At 33.4% G+C, this 24,084-nt stretch overlaps 1 protein-coding gene, 1 long non-coding RNA gene and 1 other non-coding gene across 4 annotated transcripts in view; 1 reads left to right on the forward strand and 2 right to left on the reverse strand.

The window, feature by feature from the left end:
* The window catches only part of LOC128674461 (dopamine D2-like receptor), a 155,513-nt gene that overhangs the window by 54,119 nt on the left and 77,310 nt on the right, over window positions 1–24,084 (forward strand). For both annotated transcript variants that reach the window (XM_053752982.1, XM_053752983.1), the window contains exon 2: window positions 4,873–5,551. In XM_053752982.1, coding sequence (XP_053608957.1) covers window positions 4,958–5,551 — 594 coding nt within the window. In that variant the 5' untranslated portion in view covers window positions 4,873–4,957. The remainder of the gene's footprint in view (window positions 1–4,872; window positions 5,552–24,084) is intronic.
* LOC128674463 (uncharacterized) lies at window positions 14,576–17,044 on the reverse strand. Its single transcript, XR_008405165.1, has 3 exons — window positions 16,665–17,044; window positions 16,230–16,347; window positions 14,576–16,147 (listed from the first exon to the last, which is right to left on the reverse strand). It is a non-coding gene; the product is annotated as an uncharacterized LOC128674463 (long non-coding RNA).
* Window positions 20,472–20,543, reverse strand: TRNAP-AGG (transfer RNA proline (anticodon AGG)). Its single transcript has one exon. It is a non-coding gene; the product is annotated as a tRNA-Pro (tRNA).

The following is a 24,084-nucleotide window of genomic DNA, read 5'->3' on the forward strand; positions in this document are numbered from 1 at the left end:
AATGGTGTAACAGAGAGACGGCACTCACTTCTCCATTAATAACATAAAATATATAGTTACGAAGACATGAATAGTTAGGATTTCCTAGTTATAAATTGCAGAGCCAAGGATCAAAATTTATTTATTCAGAAGTTAATAAGGCATAAGATGAATTCTGTTCGGTGGCTAAAGGTCAAACACCAATCACACTAAAATCAACCAATTAACAGAATGTACTCACGTTTGAATGGGCCTCAAATCCCTCACGATTGATTTAGTAACGTACAGCCAATAATAGCACATCAACCTTTGTGAATTAATTGCAATTTAGTCGCTATTACCACTAAATAGAAATGAAGTGTTAATATGTGTTGTTTTAGCTATTACCTAAAACTATATTTATTATTATTACAAGATAGATTTTTCCCGCAGCTTCGCCCGCGTAAATTTCATTTCTCAAAGGAATCGAAGTAAAATTTCAGTCTGACGTTTACACAAAAATGCGTACTTAGTATTTTTCTGTACAGGTTAAAGATAACGTCAAAGTTAACTGGTGCAACCTAGCTAATACCTACAAATTCCGGTGATTTTCCATGACATTTCCAAAATTGTTATCTGATTGGATTATTTAGAAATATACACAGTGATCCAATTTAGAAATTAATACTAATGTAGCCCGAAGCATTTGCTATTAAGAAATTTCAGGAATCGATTCCAAAAACAATGACAAAATTTGTGTATTACGATGTCACGGAAAATTTCGCTCATACCTTGAGATTAATCCGAGATTTTGGAAGGCGAAAATAAATGTTTTCTATTTATAGATTACTTTAGATTTTTGTGAAACTCGGTCGAATTGATTTTTAGCTTATAAAATTATTGTTTAAATACCATCTAGGTAATTTTAAAATTAAATTGGTACCTAATAAGTACTAACTGTGTATTTTACTAATTGGTATTCTAAATTGGTATTAAACTAAACAGAGGTATTAAATGAAACTAAATTGGTTATTATTGGTATTGAAAAGATGTCAATACAATTTTCTAAATGAATTCTAAATTTCTATTCTTCATTTGATTTGTGATTCAAACTAGTTCATTAACTTAGGTAGTAGGTATTATTATATTAGCTTTTAGCAATTACGCACAAGCCTTACATTGAAAATTATATCTTATTAAACATGCGTACTCCTCCGTAAACATCCGTAATCCTTGAAAAACTCCTTATAATCCTTATAAGGATTCCTTTAATCACCGACCTGTTCAACTTCTAGCACATTAACTCGAATAGGGATTAAAATAAAGTCCTTATTCGCATCACGTAGGTATATATTCTGAAACATAATTACAATAATATTAATGATACATACGCGACAGACGTTGTACTACTAGCTGCACCACAGAGATTCGCACTCGTGGGTAATTTGAAGAAATTAAGCCTTATTTTCTCACTGGATTTGAAAACTTTCGCAATTCTATATAGCCGTGTCTTGAAAAATTCAATTGTCTTATATTTCGAATTTGGATCGTCTTTACGATTTCTGATATTCTTAATATTTCAGTTTAAACCTGCATAAATTATGATTTTATTAGTTAATGATAATTTATTATCTTACTTTAATATACATAAAGGAGCTGAAAGCTGATCTTTAATTTCAAAACCGAAAAAGGTAATTTAATGAGTAATAAATTACTTTAAATAAATTAAAATATTTGATGTCGTATCTTAAAAGGTATTGGGGCGATTGCACAAGGAGCGAGATTCCTGCCTTTATTAAATAAAGGAACATGTTATTTTTAATTTAAACAAAGAGAGGCTTTTAATGAAGTTTTTTTCATAAGAAGCTCAGAGAGATGATTTTTTTATTCTCTGAAAATTCCTTGTTTTTATGAGATAGCCAACCAGACAGAGAATTTCGTTAATTGAAAATATTTTTTTTGCCTGTCAATTTTTTTGACATACCACTGTGTATAGTCCTCCCTCACTTATATTAAAGCATTCTTAAATATGTCTAGTATTTTATCCCCGTTCATTTTTTGCTTGCTTTTCAATTATTTTATTCCGTCAACCTTGTTACTTTTATATCGTCAATAACAGCAACCTATAATAGGTGTGTCGAATTAATCTTTATTTTCTGTAATGAACATTATGTGCTTGTACAGTCTATCCAGAAAGTGTAGAAAATTTATTTTTGACGAACTACATTTTTTTGCCATTGCAATACCAAATATAATGGTCAAGATTGGTTGATAAACACCCAGTGTTGCTAGCCAATAGGAGACAGCGCTTTCATTTTATTTCTTCACTTTCTGGACAGACTGTAGGTAAAGATCATGTCAAATTTCTTGAAGTCTGGAAAACACTAAATCATACAGTAAATAATATTAATTGATAGTATTTCAAGTGGAAACGTTAATTATTTTTTCTATACGACTATCTATTTCTGGCCAGCAACAAATAATTTCATTGTTTCTTCGTTAAACTCGAATTTCGAACCAAATTATTTCCTTACCCAGTCATTATACCTATAGACATCGTGCCTCATGTGTGACTAGTGTAACAGCGTGAGACAGGTCATCTATCAGCTTAGATCCGGCCTGTCTGACCCGCTCCTCTAGAATATAGCTGTAATCTAACTTTAATAGACATTTTGATAAGGTTCAGCACAAAATAGTCGAGCTTTAAAGGGATTATTAGTCGAAGACACTGATGGCTTACTGTGAATAACTTTGTGATCATAATGACATTATAAATGCTAAATATTGCGTAGCTAAGATGTTGTTGATGCGTTTAATACCTTTAAGTTCATCACCTATTGTTTACATTTTAACAAATAGGTTGAGAATTAGTAAGTGTAAAGTATTGATATTTTTTCTATTTTCTTGACTTCCTTACATATTATAAAACAAACTCCTCTACCGCGTCAGTCTGTATGTTCGCGATAAACTCAAAAACTACTACGCGGAGGTTCATGCGGTTTTCATCAATGGATAGAGTGATTCCTGAGAAAAGTTTAGGAGTATAATTTATTATGTTTATACCCGAGAGAAGCCGGGACGGATCGCTAGTAAAATATGAATTGTGTTTCGTTAATTTAAAATTGTGTATACCTGATCAAAATATTTTGTATAAGTATTATATAGCTCTAAATGTAAAATTGCTTACATATTTGCAAGAAATTAAAACTAACATTGGAATTTCATTAGCTAAATATTTTCTATAAATAAGTTTCTGCCGAAAAAAATTAACTTACCAAACATTACCATCATAACAACTTTGTAAAGTCTTTGCTAAATAAATTACTTTTTTAAATCAGTTTCAAACATTAAATTACTTGCAGAATGCACAGAATATAAAAGTGATAATAATGAGGAGAGTGGAATAAGTTCCAGCGGCAAAACAAAACATAAATCAGAGCATCCCTTACTGAAAGACAGCTCTTATCTCCCGGCAGAGGGCGCTGTTCGCAACTGTAATGACGTTTTGATAGCGCCTCTCCTCTACTCAGATACCGCCATAATTAAATTGTCGTTACAAATTGCAATTCAGTAAAAAAAAAGATTCAGGACCTGTTTCACCGCTTGCCTATAAAGTATATGTAACATATTGAACAGATAGCGTTAAAAATGTGTTCCACAAGTGATGGATAAGGTTAACTGGAAATTAATTTTAGATAGATTTTTCAGATACAGGCAGAGATATTTGTTTAACAAAATAGCCTTGTGTAAAGTTTTTTACAAAAACGTCATTTTTGCCACAAGCTTTTATTGTCGTCAAAGAGATCTTGCATGTAACGTATAAAAAAGCTCATGTCCTTGCTGTATACCGTTGAGGAGTTCCCTCGTTGGGAGCCGATCCTGGGTACAGGGACATCAGGTCATGCTTATCATATTATGATTGTCATGGAAACTGAAGCAACTATGACAATAACTCTGGAAGTAGGAGAAATCTAACTTGCAAGATTTGATTACAGACATACAAGCAAACATCATGACACTAAATGCTCACTTTGCACTAGGTAAATGCTTGTAATGATGAAACTCCTTATAAGTGTTCTATATTATATCAATCAAAAGTTTAAAACCATTTTTTCGTGAAATTGTACGCATCATTCTTTTGGAAAATAGTGAGCACATTACAAAAAAGAAACAATAAAATTTAAAGCCAAACCAGCTTGGCTTGGCTTTTTAATGGAAATATAATAATTTGGACGAGATGGTTAACATTCAAAATTAAAATATTGAAAGAATCAACTTACCCGCTTAAATATAACAACAAGGTCTAGAAACTGTTGGGTGAGAGTGATGTTTTAATTTTTTTATTAAAAGGCTAATTAATAAAGACAAAATTAGGCAATTAATTCATCGCCTCGCAAATTAAAATTCAAAGTTCTAAGAAGATTTATTATTCTTAAATGAGTCTAGAGTACCTTCTGATTTTTGCTCTATCAATCATTTTAAATTGACTCGGGAGATCAGAGAAAAAGGTCTTTTTTTTTCGATAAATATCGTCTGTCGAGGTTTGAGTGATATTATCTGTGGATTTGATTGATGAGTCTCTTTGGATGTGGCACGATAATTAGATTTGATTACAGAATTTCATATTTTTAATGTCAGTAAAAAGATAACGTGCTGAATATATTTTGTGTTGATACCAAAGCTTTTGGCTTTGGATTTTGGCTGCCTGCAAATATTATTTTTCTTATAATGCTTAAAAGACTTTCACATATAATACCATTGTGAAAGTCTCTAGTAAGCATATACAAATTTTAAGCATAGTTACGAATATGATTTTTACCTAATTGATTGTAATTTCTGAACAGAATAAAATAATTTATTCGCATAAAATATGTTACAAATCAAAATTTTAATATAAAGCTTTATTTGTTTCAGATATGAGTATTAATGCCACCGAAGAAGATTTATCATGAGCACAAGTTAACCATAGAGATGCCAGCAAGACAAGGACGAAAGGAAAATGAAACAAACGTCACATAACAATAGAAGCACTGACAGTAAACCTATGGCAAACTCGACACAAGTGCCATACTATTACAAAACTACCTACCACAGTTCCACTACATACCTTTATCCATCTAAAAGACCTCCTGATGATACACTAATAAAAAATCACACTATAATAGTTAAAACAAGACAAGCTTACACCAAAGACTATAAAAATGTCACGAACAATGGAACAAATGGAAATTTTATGATGCTAGTCGAAGACTTTAGTGATTATTTCTATGGAAACACTAGTCATGATATATTTAGTGAACATAACGGTACTTTAGATGTATTGAATGATGTTTACGAGTATACAAATTGTTCAGTGAATGGTACTTTTAATATATCTTGCTTCAGTAGAGCGGAGTTGATGACAGAGTATAACCTATGGGCGTTGCTGTTGTTGATATTTCCGTTTTTTACTCTGTTCGGGAATGTGTTAGTGATAATGAGTGTGGTGCGAGAGAGAACACTACAGACGGTGACGAATTACTTCATAGTGAGCCTGGCTGTGGCCGATCTACTGGTGGCGGTGGTGGTCATGCCATTCGGCGTTTACTATTTGGTGAGTGATTTTGATCCCTTTATTATTATTGTTTTATGTATATTTTTCTCCTCTTGAGAGAGGGCAATATAAGCAACTAACGCGGGCCATAGCTAAATGATAGGAGCAAGAAACCCAGCAGAAACACTGGAAGAAGATATAAATTTCATTATTATTATTTGTGAAATATATGCCATTTCAACTGAAAGAAATAATATTTGTAAGAAATATGAGTAAATACAAATACTGGGTAAAGCACATGGTTATATTCAAAGTAAATTTATTGATAATAAAATCACTTACAATTGGAAATAAAATAATACAGAGTGAAGTTAAAGGATACTTTAATGAAGTTAACATAAATTAGAGGATGTTTGAAATAATGTTGCATCGCGATATGAAACACGAGTGTGTAACATAACAACACGCGAGCCAAATGCAAATCTCTAATCGCATATCATTTTGATTTAATAATCAAAATCTCATATTAAATTTAGTTACAATATGATTTTTATAAAAGCGTGGGATAGGGCTACCTGACCAATCACATCAGGTAGATTTACCTAGCGGCTAGTTCATCTATCTGATTACAGTATGATAATTAATCAGGAAGTGGTGAAATAGACACTGTAAGTAGACCTCTCAGTTCAGTACACTCGGTACCGGCGGCACCAAGCGGCGGCGGCGCTATTCTTCATGAACCCTACAGGCATTTTGAGCAATATACCGCCCCGGCCATTTTTGCGAGTAACGCCCAAAGCCGAAGTTCCCACCACGTTCCCACCTGGAAGCCCTTTGCGCTGTTACTGTTTCGGTTGTACTGTCCTTGTGACTGTTGCTATATTTTCTCAGGTTAAGGAGTATAGGTCGACATAGCGACCGAATGTAAGCGGGCTCCGAAAAAAAACGCTCAGTTCAAACTCATTTTAAGCGATAAGTCGTAAGTTACAAGTCCAAGTGCAAGTTTATATCCTCTAGTATTTCACAGAAAGTTTGCCATTGAGCCTAAACTAGACCTAACTCTGTTTCCTGTACTAAAACAAAGCCTGAAATGTACTTGTGAACTCACCTCTGTTAGTCTGTTTGTTTGTAAATCGACAACTAACTTTGCGTGGGATTAGTTGATGTGTCTGTGAGCTGCGCTATTGAAATACCTATAAATTACTTGTAATCCCATGGATATTTGATATTTACCATGTTTTAGAATGCATTACGATATTGCTTTGATAGATCAAGAGATAAAAAAAAATTACCAATACTAATGCATTGTTAATACATAATTAAAATGCGAGATAAATAAAAGCTTGTATTTTTCTTTACAAATTAAAATTAAAATATTGTATTAAAATTATGTTAAAATTTTTATTTTTAAAGCACCACCAATTTTGCTTTTTCCTGTTTGGTACCAAGGATTGACTGGCAGAGAATGCCATATGGCATAAGTCCACCTTTTGTTTAATTTCCGCCATAAAATTTCAAAAATTAAATTAATAATTAACATAATTGAATAATTTTATTTTCATTCAATAATTTATAAAAAGTCTTTCTATCTTTATCATTGTTTGCATGCTACATTCGCAAGAAACGTTACCTATGTTAAACTTTTCAAAATTGTTCGAATTTCAAACTCTGATAATGTAAGCAAAAGCAATTTAATATTCCAAATATTCCCGTATTTAGGCGTAACACCGAAATAACTGTGTGTTACATTAATGTATATGTTACACAAAGAACATTCACTTCTTTTTTTTTTCTGGTTCATTTGATGTTTTCCATCAACTCCCGCAAGTGGTGGTCTACGAAAACTACTAAGTATACACGAGTCAGATTGGTATACAAACTCTTTTGGCATGAGTAGAATTCGAACCTGGGACCTTTCGAAATCTAAGTCAAAACAACAAGAATACATTTATGATCCCAACTCGTAAATGATCGATGAAAATAATAGTAACATGGACACTAAACATAGTAGTTTCAATTACGACATTAGCAATAAAAACCACATAGAAATATTTTTTATAAGACTCACGCATGATCAATTTAATGCCCAGACGCTATCTGATACAAGGAAACGTCGTAAAAACTTTAGGGGGCATGAATGCCGGCTCGCCGTAAAAATATTTCTAATAAAATTATTATATTCGCCAAAAAGATATACTGGACGCCGACCGCAAATGTTTCACATTCCTTTTCATTGTGTGGGAAGAAGAGAAATTACAGAATTTCTCTATAATATTACAATGTTCGGTAACACAGATTAGTTTCAGTCTAGTGACTTGTGATAAAACTGAATATTGTACAGTCGGGGACAAATAAACCTGACAAAGGAACAAAGCAACTGTTACTACTACAGGTGGTCAATTTTATCTGCCCCCAACTGTACTCATGGTTCCTTAAATTTTTTTAATTAAAAAGGTCATGCGAAAAAAATTATTAATACTTTTAGCAGTAATAGTGTGGTATAAACTATCATGAATACATACGTATATGAATATATAGAGTAAGTATGGATGTAATGGAGTAGTATAGTAGTAGTATGAGTCAACTTTGACGTTAACTTTAACCCGCGTAGAAAAACGAAAAATAACGCCAGTCCAAACGTATCGGTGGCGCGCAGGTTAAAATCAACGTCAAAGTGACAGGTGCAACTCACCCTTATAATATGAAAAGTGTTGTATTTTGTGTCGTGAATGTTTAAAAATGGCGATACTTAAAAATATGTTCAAAAACGTAAGTATTAAAAAATCTAAAGCTCGAATCGTGTTTTTTGCATGACTTTTACAACATATCTTTTATTAAAATCATACAAATCTAATTTCATTTTCCATGCAATTTCCCAACCGTAAAGCATCAAAGCGTTAAATATATTGCTTATGAATTATGAATACTTTATAACATTATACGTAATCTGTTGAACCAAATCCAATTTGTTTAGCTTAATATCTAAACATAAATGTCAGTCTTGAGACTTGAAATGTCTGAATGAAGAAAAGATAAGCCTTTTTATCTTTTACTTTAGTCTGTAAAAAGAAATACTCGCGTTGTGGCCGAACACTAAGGGCTGTAAAGACGGGATAGGCTCCCTAATCGTCATTTAAGAGTATACCCGATTTTCGTTAAAACATCTTTAACGATAGCACAATAGCTTAAACTTTGCGGGCTCAAATCTTACGATTTGCTTAAGTATCATTGTCAAGGTCTCTTAAAGCTGCTTGATTATTTAAGGACCTCATCGGTTATTGTTTTTTTTATATATAGTATAGTGGGTAAACAAGCATACGGGTTGCTTGAAGGTAAGCAAACAACACAGCTCATGGACACACAACCAGCCGAGTTTTGAAAAAGCGATAGATTATTTTCTTGAAATTAGCTATACTCGTAAAACATCACTGTTTAATCCATAGCTTAGTACAGCGCAGGCTCCAACTCTCAAGATGATGACAGTGAAATTTCTCGTTTATTTTAATATTGTTTTAATCACACATGGATAATAAAACTAGGATATTAAAATAAGAGCTCTTGAAGGTATTCTAAAACGAGAAAAAATTATTGTTATTTAAAAGCACATAAAATTTTGTGTTAAAACAGTAAAATGATAACAAAAAGGCCTCTGTTGCCCCATTCGCAAAGCGTACAGCAAGTAACTTTTTGGTTAATTATTATGACTTAACTTTAAATGCTCTTTCTTAAATACTGAAAATGCCACAAATTTTCTATTTAACGCAAAAATACCACAGTAACATAAAATTATTTTACAACTTTAGTTTTAGTATCGCTGTTTTGACGCTTATTGCAAATAAATGTTAAGGTTAAAATGTTAATTATGAATGTTTTTACAACCGCGGTATTCAGATTTATAGTGCGGTTTATAGTGCAGATTGCAACTTTAAAGCCAAGTACAAACTTTAAAACATTTTATGCTGGTAAATTTATAGTTTCTTTAAATGTTTAACATATATTAATACCTTTAATTTTATATATAGGTACGATTTTTTTTCATGAAATAGTCATCCTTTTTTGAGAATGACAAATTATGCTTTTATACAGTTTTTAGTCACATTAATTTTGATACTTCTGTGGGAATTTTGAGATAAAATAAAGCCTATAGCAATTTTGGATAATGTACCATTATAATGGTGAAAGAATTTTACTCGTAGATTATCAATCAAAATGATAACTTCGACTACGATACACGAAGGTAAACTAACGATAACGAAAATCCGTGTTCGTGGAGAAGAAGCCAAACTACTTACCTTTACGTTAAGTAAGTCTGCATAATCATGTGACCTCATCATTCATAGGCGTTAACGATGCTATTCGCATTGTACAGTCAACGACGTAATTTGTTGGCACTGAAGCGCATTCCGCGGTTGACCTCTGACACGCGAAACGGACATGCTACTCCACCACAAACCCAACACATGTGCGAAATACAAACAAATCACGCACAACCAAAAATGACCACTATTAGCCAACGCTAAGTTTTAAAATCCATTGGTGAAAACAGTTGTATAATTGAAAGATTATCGCGCGCAGTCGATTATGTAGCTTAGATATTAACGAATTAAGCTCAATTTTGAGTTTCTGTAATACCAGTTCATAGAATATGTGGGATTAATTAATTTGTAAGTATAAAAGAGGAACTACTTTGGTGGTGTGAATGTGGATCTTAATATGTCTTCAGTTTGACAGGAACTATGCAAATTTCTGAATGATCATGCAACTATGATGTTTTACATCTTGAAACTGTAATTATTTATAGTATAAGTATGTATAGTTGCCTGACATCAACCCAATGCCCGACGACAGAATAATTTATAGAAGTTATAAGTTTAGCATGTCTGTGTATGTATATTTATGTCTGTTCATGGCATCGTAGCAGCCAAATATAATGCACCAATTTTGATCTAGTTACTTTTAGTGACAAAAAAATTTATCGAGAATGTTCTTAGCTATGTTTTCTAAATGGGTTTTCAGTTCAGCAGTTTGGAAACCATTAGCTTCTTTATATATTATTTATATATCCTATTCCTTTATATATTTTAAAATATAGTTATGCTAGAGCATAACTATAATTTAAAAGAATATATAATGAGTGAAACGAGTCATGAATCACTATAAATAACCTTAAAACCTTTCTCTCGATATAACAGGGAACTTTATCCCTTCCCAGGAGAATAATTGCATTATTCTCTGTTAATAGCGTATTAATGGAATGGTTGCGGGGTCCAATGCCGGATTTTGCGCTGATCGTGACCTGGGGGAAATTTTCATGGCGCCCCCACAATATTATCGTCGTATGTAACCACAAAAAAAATGTTTTGTTTCACATTTTATAGCACAGTAGAAATTGTTTATTTTTGTTGATGTACTTATGGTACTTTCACGGGCTTTTTATTTTTTTCCCTACAAGGCTGTCCCATATCACCAAGACTCTGAACAATAGTTATGGACGACGTCTTCAAAACACTAGCGGAAGAACTACCTTATATAAAAATTAATCAAGATGACAAAATTCAACTACCAATTATTCTAGCCTTCGCGGACGACGTAATCATAACATCAAACGATATTCAACAATTAAACGAAATTTTTGTAAAGGCAACAAGTCTATTAAAGTCAGTAGGTCTTACAGTAAACGATACAAAAACGAAATTACTAGTTCGCGACCCACTAAACATAAATAACAGGAACTTTTTTGTACTGGGAGAAACTACTTTATCTCCCGTTAAAGAAATTAGGTATCTAGGGACCTACATCTCACCTGTACTGAACAGGAATGGTACAGTAAATGCCCGCTGCAAACAAGCGATCAAAAATTCGAAGACTCTACAAAAATTTATTTAAGAGTTCCCGCATGCAAGGGAAAACAATAAAACTTCTTTACAAAATGGTGATAGAACCAACTATGACCTACGGCCTCAAATGCGCAGCACTAACAAAAGCGAATCGCTCAAAACTTAGAAGATACGAAAGAATGATTTTACGCGACATGCTAGACAATGCAGGCCCCGCACATATGTACAGCAAGATACACGACATTCTGGATGGAAAAACTATTACAAAAAGAATCAAATGCCTTCGAATGTGTTACTATGGACACATACTACGACGCAGAGACCCACATCTACTACACGCTGCATACAAACATGAAGCAAAAAATCGTAAAATAGGTCGACCTATTTATACCTGGAAAAATTCCCTACAACAGGACATGGAATACTATAAGAAAAGCCCTTCAGAGTGGATAGAGCTCGCAACAGACAAGAAAGAACTCATTTCAGCGGCTAGAGAAATATACAAAATGGACGAAACGGACAGCGAAATAGAAAACGACGAAACCGTCACCAACACACACAACGAAGTCAGCGAGGAAAACGAAACACACCAACGCTCTCCTCCATCGAATAACCCGTCCTCCTAAATTCCAATATTGGCTACAGGCTGCATAGTCGGTTGATTGTGGTCGACCGGTTGCGGCTAGTCGACCGTCCTCTCCCATCCCAGAGCGTGTCACTCCTTATAAAACCGTGCCCCCTGGTGTGGGGTCGTGGGTCTGGGCTTGTGCGACGCCACCGCTTCCACCCAGCAAGGTAGCGGTCGCTGGGAACGTCCTCTGATACCTCGTATTGACAGCAAAAGTAAGCGAGCTCGACGCTGTTTTGGTGGCAAGGTGAAGCATGTAGACGAAGGACGTATATTCCAGCAAACGTGACTTTGATGGATGGAAGCAGCGTCGCATAGGTACGGCCAACGGCCTGTATTCGGTTCGTCCGTTTCAGCTTCGAGCTGGCTGGGTGTGGTGCATATGTTCATGTTCATGTTCATGTTCTAACAACTTCATACTAGGGTAGAATAGGGTCATGAAGAGATTAATAAAAATTTGATAATATTAATAGTAGTATGACTCGTAGTAACTAGAGTAACCAAGGCTTCAATCACACAAATGCACGGGAGAGCTGCTTACGTCTGCGCGCTCTTTTGTATCCTATTAGTAATTCTAGAGAAGTCGAGTGTTGGCCGACCTAATACAAAGCTCATTTGCAAACCTTTGTCGCCCCTTTGTATTTGGCGCCCTGACCGGTCTCCCTGGCCAGTTCTACGAGACCTGAATATTATTTCTTATAGTCTGTTGCTAATTGTGTTATCACATTCTATGTACTTATATAGTTATGTTGTAGTAAAATTTTTGAAATTCTGACTGGAACTTTGCAATCGGCCGCCTACCTGACATCAATGCTCCTTGGGGAATGCTATTGTTACTTATCAAATGCCATGGCTATGTGCATTTTTGTCACCTAATAAAATATCCACGGGAGGATTTGAATTCGTCCTATTCTAAGGAACAGCACGAGACAAATCTATACCCCCTTTTGTATAGATTTCTCATGTGGTTCCTTTCGTTTCGTACTTGTTCTCTCACACCTGAATATTTTTACTGTAGGTTAATTTGAGAATACCCACCAAACTGTTGAAAATCAGTAGATTTACGTAATATTTGGTCGCATTAAGATTCGGAAAACCTTGGTAATCGTTATATAACTTAAGACGATTATACACGACTTTATCCCCATAACGAGGAGAAAGTTTTTTAATTGGCTTCTGTATAGTCTGTCGCGGCCTCTTGGGTCTTCTGAATGGCTGCTAAGCGATAATAGCATTTGTTTTCACTCGATAGTACTTATTATATTATATGTCAAATATATACATCGACTTAATGGTAAATATTAAAAATATCCTATCGGCTCATAATTGGATTAACATAAGCACAGTGATATCATCAAGGAAAGGTAGAGAAAATTTTAAGTTTATCACGGACGGTTTATCAGGTAGCTCTGTTAACCAAAAAAAGTAGTAGTTTATAATTCAAATCAACGTCAAATTTGACGGTGCAACTCACCCTTCATCTGAAAATGAAAGATGAGCAGAAAAAGATGTATATAAAAATGGAGCGATGTCCATTTTAGAAAGAAAAATAAATATGTATTTATTTTCCATAAATATAAAATATATATAACTAAATACCTTAACTACATTTGTGTCACAATTTTATGATGCCTATAATAATAATTTACTAATTAGGTTGTAAGAGACGTATCGAAACCTGTTATTTGTAGGCAAAGACCTGTATCACACACGCACGGTGCTCCGGAGCTCTCACACCACTAATTACTTACTCTGGTTCTGCATTGAATTGTATCTGTAACATTTCGCCTTTAAAGTCGTGGTGGTGTTAAGTTGTTGATAAAGGTCCCGGGTTCGAATCCTACTCGTGCCTCATGAGTTTTTATATCTGACTCATGTATAGTAGTTACATCGACCACCACTTGCTTCCGGTGTAGGAAAAATATCGTAAGGTAACTTGTGTGGAGAAGGGAAGAAGAATGGCAATGAATGGAGAAGGCCATGTCAAACCACTCCGTTACACACACGCAACGACCACGACCCATAGTCATGAGGAAATACGACTATGAAGAGAGCATTTTGCCGACTTTAATTACGATACATTACATTTAATCAATTTTGGCATCTTTTTGCTTGCCTTCGATTCGTCCTCTAGAATCTTAAATATAACTAATGTAATATTAAAAATTGTATGTTATTTCTTCTTATACATTAAGTTATTATACATGGATTGACTACTTACCTATTTTATACGGTTGATGAAGTAACAACTTAAAAAAATAATTTATAACCTCGAAAAATAATGTTAACACAAAAACAAAAAGTTATCTTGCTCAAGTGGGTAATGTGTCTTGTCAAAGATAATAAAAGTACATTGTTTACAGATTATCCCATCATGTTGAACAAGACCTCTTGCGCCGTTCAAAAAAACTCTAATTATTCTTTATCATTCGGGCTTGAAATTATGTCTCGTGAAGTATACTCGGTTAATTCCTTTCTAGATACCTATTTCATTTTGAGTGTTTGCCGCTTTCTATTTGATTTTATGAACATTTGATTGAATTTGCAAGATTGAAGGAATAGAGTGAGATGTTATCGGATGAATAAATAACAAACTTTTTGTTACAATTTTACCTTATATTTTGATGAAAATCTTTAAATTCCAGCACTGTCTAAGATGTTTCAATAAATTATCATGGTATTTTTATGTAAGTACTAGTATGAATTAGATTTTTTTCTCATCCACTTTTAGATTTACAACACAAAGAATAAGTGAATTGGGAAAAAAGGAACAAATAAGATTTTCGCGCCAAAAAACAAGATTTGCAGACAGAAACAGTCAATACTCTAGAATCAAGTCACGTCTATTCAATTATACAAACAATTTGCTCCACTGTGATGTTCCTCTGAAGGACGTGGAATTTGCCAATATTTACTTAAATTGAATCTACAGACTTTTATTTTATGCCGTGTACAGTCAACTTCCACCTCCAAAATTCCTTTCCAAATTTCACCCCTATTGCCGTGCTATTAACGTTCATACAGGACAACTTGATATTGATATGCTCAGATCATGATCAGACAAGTATTTTTAATTTTATCTAAGTTATAAAATGAGTCTTATAACCTGTTTACTGTGCCAAATATTAACAACTAACATACAATTAAATAATATTTTATAATAACAAATAATTCAATTTTAAAATGATAAATTGCGTTTGATTTTGTCTTTATTTGGAACTATAAAGTTAGCAACAAAGAAATACTGATTTCCCGTTCAATAGTTCGTATCCAATAATTTATAGAAATATGGTATGCCACGTTTCTCTCAACCAGCTTCCTTCACTCAACTCGACTTTACTGACCCAGAATCTGATAGACAAATGGAATATTGACCATTTTCGCTTGTTCACATTATAGTAAAAAATATATTTCCATAATAAATTAGTTTGGATTATCAATTAGTCTCATCAGAAATTATATAGGTTACATGTTAAACATTATATACGTGTATCTAACATATAAAACTGATAGTTTCCGTAAAAATATTATTTTTAAACAATATAGTGCAGTTTTGTTTCAACTTACAAATTAACTTCAAATAAGTAACAATTAATTTTTCATTAAATATACTAATTATACATATTTTGGTTTTCCGTAGCACAATGATGGCATAATAAGTATTTAACAAAATTATTAACACAAGATTTTATTGTCGTCAGAAAGATCTTATTACAAGAATGTATACGTGGCAAAAAATATATAATATATAAACCACCAACCCAAAATAATCTAGAGTCAATCTTGGGTTCACCAAATTACAACAATGCATTGTCATTAAAACTATGATAATTTTAGCTCCAAACAAACTTAGTCACTTCATACATAATTATGCATTTAAGCATTTATTGCAAGTTAAATTTATTTATTACGATGACTTACAGCTAAGTAACAAATATATAGAAAATATAAGAGTATGAGACAAAACCAATCAAAAGTCTTCACAGGTAAAAAATTATAGTAAATAAAAGCTTATAAAATGAATTCTACTTGGTTTTGAGCTCCTAGTAATGCCCTATGAAATATGGACCCTACATATCCCGAAGGTTTCATATGAAATCCATTTCTCGCGTCGATTCCCGTAATCGCCATGCGGTCCTTCGCACCCGGAATCTCCTTAAAATTCCCTCTTTTCCAGATGGATATTCTTATCTGAAATGTAATGTTATGGTTAGGCGTGCTTGCAATTTCAGCAACTTTGAACATATCAATAAAAAAAAATTAAGTACTTAACCTGTGATCAAAGTATCTTTTTCTCTTTTTAGCCTTTCCTTATACCTTTTTCTTATTAATTGGGTTAGGTTCTCCGATTATTCTCTAGTTATCGTGATCGATTCAGCAATTGAAAAATTCTGGAATTAGTCGCAGAAATTAAACAGGATTAACCATCCTGTTTAATTTCTAATTTCAAAATTGTTTTTAATCAAATTGACAAAAAAATTGTAAAATAAGAGCCAATCTAAAAGTTTGACTCTTATTTTATTTAACCTTTTTTTGACGATGTCTTCACAGATCATAATATTCTTCGAAAAGTACAAAAGGCAATTTCGTTTTCATAAAAGTATCACAAATTTTCGATTTTACAGTAACCACATCTACAATTATTTTTTGCTTTTATCGGAGTAGTTTTTCGCCTCACATAAGTTTTGTATTAAACACCATCTCTCACCTTCACATGTAACCCGTTGCGTTTGGGGCTGTGGCGCTGCGAAGCCCGGCCATGTCAACGTTAAAAATAATCGTAAAACTTTGTAGCGTTGAGAAGGAACAAACAAAATATTAGTTGGAGATTTTTATACTTCTAGTAACTACATGAATATCGTCGAAAATGTATAATTATTTTTTTATTTACAATGGCATAATAGGTATAAAGTTTTATCCAAAATATCCCAGTCGGAGGATAATCTGAGTAAGGTTACCCAATAGTTGCGAAAGATGATGATAAACAAGCCTTCTTCTAATGAACACACGCACTCCATTTGCGTTTTAAGACTATTCGGCTTATCCCATCAGAAGTCGTGAACGATCCAATAAGCGTTAAACTGGAGTCGTATTTAATGCCGCGTTACTACAGACATAAACAGCCGAAAGTGGCTTGTAGGGCCAAATTCAAAATGTCCTGTTTCAGCCCTTTGCACCAGATATACACAAAACACATGGATCCAATTGACGCAAGTGACCTTGGTACCATGGCTCCAAGGTCAAGTCATATAAATGTCACATGAGAGATCCTTCAATCAGATATGGCCAATCCAAGATCACTTAAACGATGGACATGTGGCTGCTAACTTTAATGCCGCAGTACAAGATAATTTGCGCCAGTTGAAGGAAAACTATATTGTCTGCCTGTGACAGGCGCGGATCCAGTCCTCAAAAAAGGTTGTGGTTAATCATCGAAATTAAAGTTACTTTTAGGATCACGTTAGTGTTAGCCTTTAATGTGCCATTGAGTCTGTACGCAAATAACTATTCCTTGTAGGTATTATTGTTATGATACAATATTGAGATTAGGCGATTATAAAACTGATATAAAATTGTAATTTTCAAGATACATTATATTCTGTGTAAAGTTTATTCTTGTGAGGATCTACGCCTGTGTAGGGAGGGACCCTTTATATACTTCTTGGTATATTTTGAAATAGCCCAGTTAGGGCCCGACAATTGCCCGACACTTGACATAAACAGAGGTCCGTAAAACTCCACGCTCATCGAATATTGATTTAACTATATCGTAAAAAGACCGTATTAGTTAATGAATCTCCACAAAACTCAATGATTCGGTTAATTGACTAATTACTTTGTGTATCCGCATTTGTGTTGCGAACATGGGTTGCCGATTTGAGTTTGAATTTAGAATTGTTGTTTTTGTAATCGTTGTTTATGTTCTCACTGGCCACTCTAACAAGATCACTAATTATTTAAAAGATCAACTTTAATAATTGTTTTGTTTTTTAATGCCAGTATTAAATGTTACATATATTATACATGTCAAGTATTTATAATAATAAATAAGAAACTGTATCTACATACGTGATTCTTCTAATAAATACATTTCAAAATGACTGTGCGGTGTACGAATATAGAAATTTAAAACAAAATCAACCAATAAATAAAAAAATACAATTTTTCACTGATAAGCCAGAGCTCAACTCTCTCGAGAAATTAAATAGAAATTTGCAATTCAAAAATTATCGGCGGATACAAAAACAAAAAACGTATATTTTGGTCATTAAATGGTCCAGTTGATATCCTTTGATACAAAATAAATAGGGTACGAAGGTGGACTCATTATTCATTTTGTAACGAATTTAATTTACATCCATAATGTAAATTAAATTCGTAGAACCCATGTTCTAAGCCTGAAATAAACGATTTTTATTTAATTATTTTTTATATATTTTGTAAAGATTTTCAATAAGTGACTCCAAGAACTATCCTAATTCGAACGAAAAAGCATGACATAATATTATTTCTCTAAAAGCAGAATTCGTTTTTAGGGGTCTGTAAGGTGAGAACAGAATACTTTAAGAAACCCTTCGTTGTCCGCCCGTTAGCTACGCCTGTGAAGTAGGTATCATAGAAAAAGTTAATCCTGTTTGCACGAGTACTTACCTATTTGATGTTTGATATTACTTTTATCAGCTTAACATATGCCTTAAATGAAATATACCTAAGAAAGATTTAGGGTTTTTGGGATTTCGTGGAAACTAGAAAAGTATATCATATGTATTACTTAGATGTCTTTTTTTTCTGTCCTGTCCTTATTTTGTCCCTTTGGCCTTTCGCCAAATTGATTTACTCCTGTTTCGCTTGCGCTTTTCATCCGTAAATTTGGGAATGAACTGGTCATGCGTGATTTGTTTAATTATTCAAAAAATATATACATTTTTATATCGTTTCTTTCGTGTGTATTTCTACTGGTCGTTTCAAAACCTTTTTTTTTGTTTGTAGTTTCGTATGAAAAAGTTTAAAGAAACGAAATGAATTTGAACCTGGAACCTCTCGTACCCTAATCGAAAATCATACCCCTACTATAAACCAACGAGCCAACTGACTAAGTAATGAAATTTGGAAAACCTTGATAACATGCAATACGTCATGTAAGTATATTGGATAAAGATGAATGTTTAAACCATACTTATATAAACGCAATAAAATCAATCAATATATTTGGACAATAGATTCTTAAAACATAAACAAAGTTATATACCTATACATCCATCCGTTTGCTATCGGCAAATTGCCACGTGTAATTGTAACTTCTCTGTGCTTCTTTATACATTGAAAGTCAATTTTCCCCCCAAAATTCCATACATTTTCTTGATTGATAGTTATGGCAAATCGACTATAACCCTCAATCATACAGGCACCGTTTTACATAATTATAAAGTAAGTAATGTTAATAATTAATATGAATTTGATGAAGTTATACGTTAAACTGTTGAGTAATTGTTATTTAGCTCTTAGACTAAGTCGGTGCGAAACGATTTGAATTGCAAAACGTGCTTTGTGTGAAACACTTTGCCAATGAGCCTCGGAATTTGCCAGCTTTTGTCTGTTACCCGTTATACATTATCGCGAAACAGTTCGCCGAACTTCAGTGGATTCGACATACATTGCTGGTATTTCATTGCGGTAAATAAAAGCTCTCATACAAACTAAGCAATGTTCGCTCATTCGCGTCGGCACTGTCTGAGTTCGGCGATAGTGTGTGGCCGGCATGCCACCACAAAATGTTGAGCAATAGACGATTCCTAAACACAACCCTGTTTACACTGCGCTTCAATTGGCCTCTACAGCCTCCTAAGCGGTATTTTGCGTTATTCAGTACTAGTTGTTGTCCGCAGCTCCGCCCCCGGTTCAATGTAGCCTAGAATACGTCACTGTCTATTAGTACGACCGAAGATAAAAATAAAGATTAAAAAAAAAGCGAAGCGGGACGGGCCATTAATTTAGTATTAATAAAATGTAAATGTAAATTAAATCACTGACTAGTGATTTAATTTTACAAAAAAAGTTTAAGTAAATATAAATGGGCATTGTATTTATTTTGAATTAAAAAAAAAACTTTTTTGTAAAATTAAATCACTAGTCAGTGATTTAATTTACATTTACATTCTATCAATACTTATTGACAATTACGTTAGTAATGTATGTACGTACTACATATCCTCACACAGGCGTCCCAAAGGGGTTCATACCTCTGAAATGTGGACCCCTATTACAAAAGGAGATTGTGGTAAAGTTGTGAATCCATTAAAACCATTGTCTGTTTCGTTTGTAAATTATTGAGGTACATTCAACTGGTTCAACCTTAACTTATTATTAGCTAGTTTTTCCTTTTACGTTGATTTATGAAGTGTAAACGCACTTTTAAAATATAAATGGAACCGAAAATCCATAGTAAACGTCAAAAAACGTACGTGAACGGAATAATAAATTAATCTTAAATCAAATAATACATAAAAAAGTATTTGGGCTCGTCCGGGATTTGAACCCGGGACCTCTCGCACCCTAAGCGAAAATCATACCCCTAGACCAACGAGCCAGCTGACGGATTGTTCGAATATAGTCTGTATGATTTAAAAATTATTATTGTTATCACATAACGATTGTAAATCACAAGTGAAAGGCGCTTACCTTGATACGCTGTCAAGATTTTGGACACGGTGTGGCCAAAAATAGATTTAACACGTGTGTGTGTACCACATTCCTCAGTTTCAGAGTGATCAAAATATATATCGTATCAAATTTTATATATTCAAACCTAAAAATAGTAATTACGTCATTTTTTATTTTCCAATTCTTTATATTTACGTACTTTTCTTTGGACATTTGGTTTTATTTATGTAATCACGTCCTTATTACTATTTTTACGTGTAAGATATACCTACCTGTGGTTGATACGATACACATTTTGGTTTGGTTTGGTTTTAATTGTTTACAATCTTTTACAAATATTAATATACCTATTTGTAAATAATTGTGGTTATCAAAAAATCTATTCTTCCTTAGGAGTCAAGACAACGTGTGAGGGAGAAAATTTGTACTTATCTAGGTTTCATGGGGAGTGTAAGGAATCCGGAATACGGTGTCTAAGACAGGATTGCCCTGCGCATGAGTTTATACGAGAAAAAACTGTTTTTTTACACGCTGACGAAGTCGAGAGCAAAAGAAAGTAACGTAGTCTGAGGAAAATCGGCCCTATGTGGATTGCTACTGATGACACATAGGTATTATGCGTCACTAGCAATCCACTTTGGGCACATGGCCCAAGCTCCTTATCCAATGGACGGACAAGACCAGTGCCCCAGCAGTGGGAATGTTGGCTGATGACGTGTAATCTTTATCAGCAAATAACTGTATGGTATTTCACTGCCAACAGTTTCCTGACGCCAAGTAAATAGTAGTAATTTATCACATTTTTTCCTTATCATCCTTATTTCGCCTGCTTACCCAACTGATAGATATCCCAATTACGCGAGACATATATACTTACATGTAGCTAGCTTCAAAAATACGAAAAACTAATGATACATTTATTTGTTCGATTTATGATTCTTTCCTGTCTCTGTGTTTCTCTCGTCTGAGTATTTTCCCGGTTAGTTCCATCCATAGCTACAAAACATAGACCCGGCCGGTCTTGTCATCTGTACTTGTTTCCGTTTCCATATACAAAATAATTACGACTGACTTATCTGTTCGCCCATTTTCGAATAATACCTACTCTTTGAGCATAAACTTTAACCTGCGCAGAATAACGCGAAGTAGGCCATTTATTGACAGCGGAGCGCAGGTTAAAGTTTTTTTTTCACGTCAATATTTTTTTAACCGTCTTTATTATCTGTTTTTCAATAGTCGGGAATTCGTATTAATATGGTTTTATGCAAGATCATAGATTTTTTTGTGTTGCGAGGCAATAACACATAATTGACAAATTTATATAGATTAGGTATATGTATTAAAAGTAAATCCTATCTAGATTAAGATTGCACTATGATTGGTTATCTTTTATATTTATAGCCATTATAAAACGGTTTAGGAGTTATTACAGTTAGTTCAGATAAGGCTATCTAACCGTTGGATTACTAGAATTATGAGTTAGACAGCAGTAAAAAATATCGATAAGGTTTCTTTCGGATTTTTGGGGTATGGAACCTATAAAAATACTATTCAAATTGCTAAAAGAAAAAACACAAAGTAAATCACTTAGGATTTTTTTCCCATTATTATATTTTACGATCTCTTTAGACAAATATTGAGCATAGTATGTTTTCTCATTCTCCAAACCAATACGAGAAATACAAATAGCTTCATTTAAATTTAAATAATGGTTAAGAAATTGTATGAGAAATGAATTCATACACCTGGGAACCCAATATCAATTCAAACAGTTCAATTGTAGCCGGAGACCTGTGACTCCATAGCTACGGAACATATACTCCACAATGTTACTACACAAGCTACCCTTTTCTCATTTATTTGACTACGCGTTTTTCGTATTATTACAACTCGTGAACATTGCGTAGTTAGTTTAAGTGACTTTTATTTGCCTCAATGAAAAACGATTATATAGTATACCGAATACGCTAAAGTTTGGCAAACTATTCGACATCAGTGTGGAGCCGGCATTATAATTTGAGGTATTCTTCGAAGCGCACTTGTTTTGATCGCACCCGTCGAAGCGCACCAAAATTGTTCTTCGAACCGGACCAAAAATGTGCGCTTCGAGGAATACTAAAAATATTAAAATTTCATTCTTCAAAACGCTAGGTTTCGAAAAATGAATTTTTTACGTTTAAATATAGGGAAGAGCATGAAGTTCGCATAATAATGATATCGATAATTGTTTAAATTCGTTTATTTACCAAAAAACCAGATTGACAGAAATATTAGCTATATTTATATATTATTAAATTCGACGATGTTTTAAATCCTATGTTGCGCATCGCGTTGGTTATGTTGCTATGTATCATTTTAGGTTTTACTGCAATACAATTATTAAACATATGTCATTACGTATATATATGTTTTATTTATATATAAGTATATTTATAACTCTATAAAAAATTACATAACATATTTTTTACTCGGATAGTATGATATGTTTCACCTGAATACCCGAATGGCTTTATAATACACCACACTATTGCAATAGAACCATTTCCTCACTAGGGTGGAAAAAATATATCGATATAATGTATAACTTCATGGCTCTTCCTTATTTTATTTTTAAACGTGGGTGCGCTTCGAAGAACGATATATCAATATTTTTTGTATTCCTCGAAGTGCACTTTTTTGGTGCGATTCGAAGAATAATTTTGGTGCGCTTCGACAGGTGCGCTCAAAACAAGTGCGCTTCGAGAAATACCTCTATAATTGAGGTAGATAAATAATACGGACTCGAAATTTCTTCCAAAAAAGCCGGGCGCAAACCCAACTTATAGATGGGTTTGACCTACATTTTAACAATTTAATTGTGAAAATATGATATTGAATTTAACATCTATCATGAAAATTAAATTCATAAATCTGTTACAAAGTTTGAAAGTAGGCGGCAATAAATTAATTATGACATACCCTTAATTAGAATAGGAAGTTGAATGGTTTAATCAAACATTCGTATAATTAATGAACTCTGCAAAATTTAATTTGTTTTTTTTTTACCATTGGCTCATAGCTGTGGAAATTAGGTTATATTGACGATTTAAAACCAAAACAAAATAACATGCATTCTAGAAAACTTCATCATTGTCATTTCAGCTTTCCGTCCACTTTAGAAAAAGACTATCTTTTTGCATGCCATCATTCCCTGACCTTCTCTCATCCAATTAAATGGATTTGTTATACATGTCACACATACTTTTTTAACTTGTTTTTGAAAATAATAATGAGATGAAAAATATCTGGAATCGAGCGAAAATTGAACCCGCGCTCCTGTCTGTCCGGGATAGTGCTCTTGACCAATTAGCTATCAAGACCATGCCAGTTCGGCTGAATTAATTCATCTCTTTACGTCTTACTTTCTACTACTTACTATCTTTCTTGGTTAAGAGCACTGTCCGGGATAGACAAGGGGTTAAGTTATG

This window comes from Plodia interpunctella, chromosome 12, assembly GCF_027563975.2.
Source record: "Plodia interpunctella isolate USDA-ARS_2022_Savannah chromosome 12, ilPloInte3.2, whole genome shotgun sequence".
Taxonomy (NCBI): Eukaryota; Metazoa; Arthropoda; class Insecta; order Lepidoptera; family Pyralidae; genus Plodia; species Plodia interpunctella.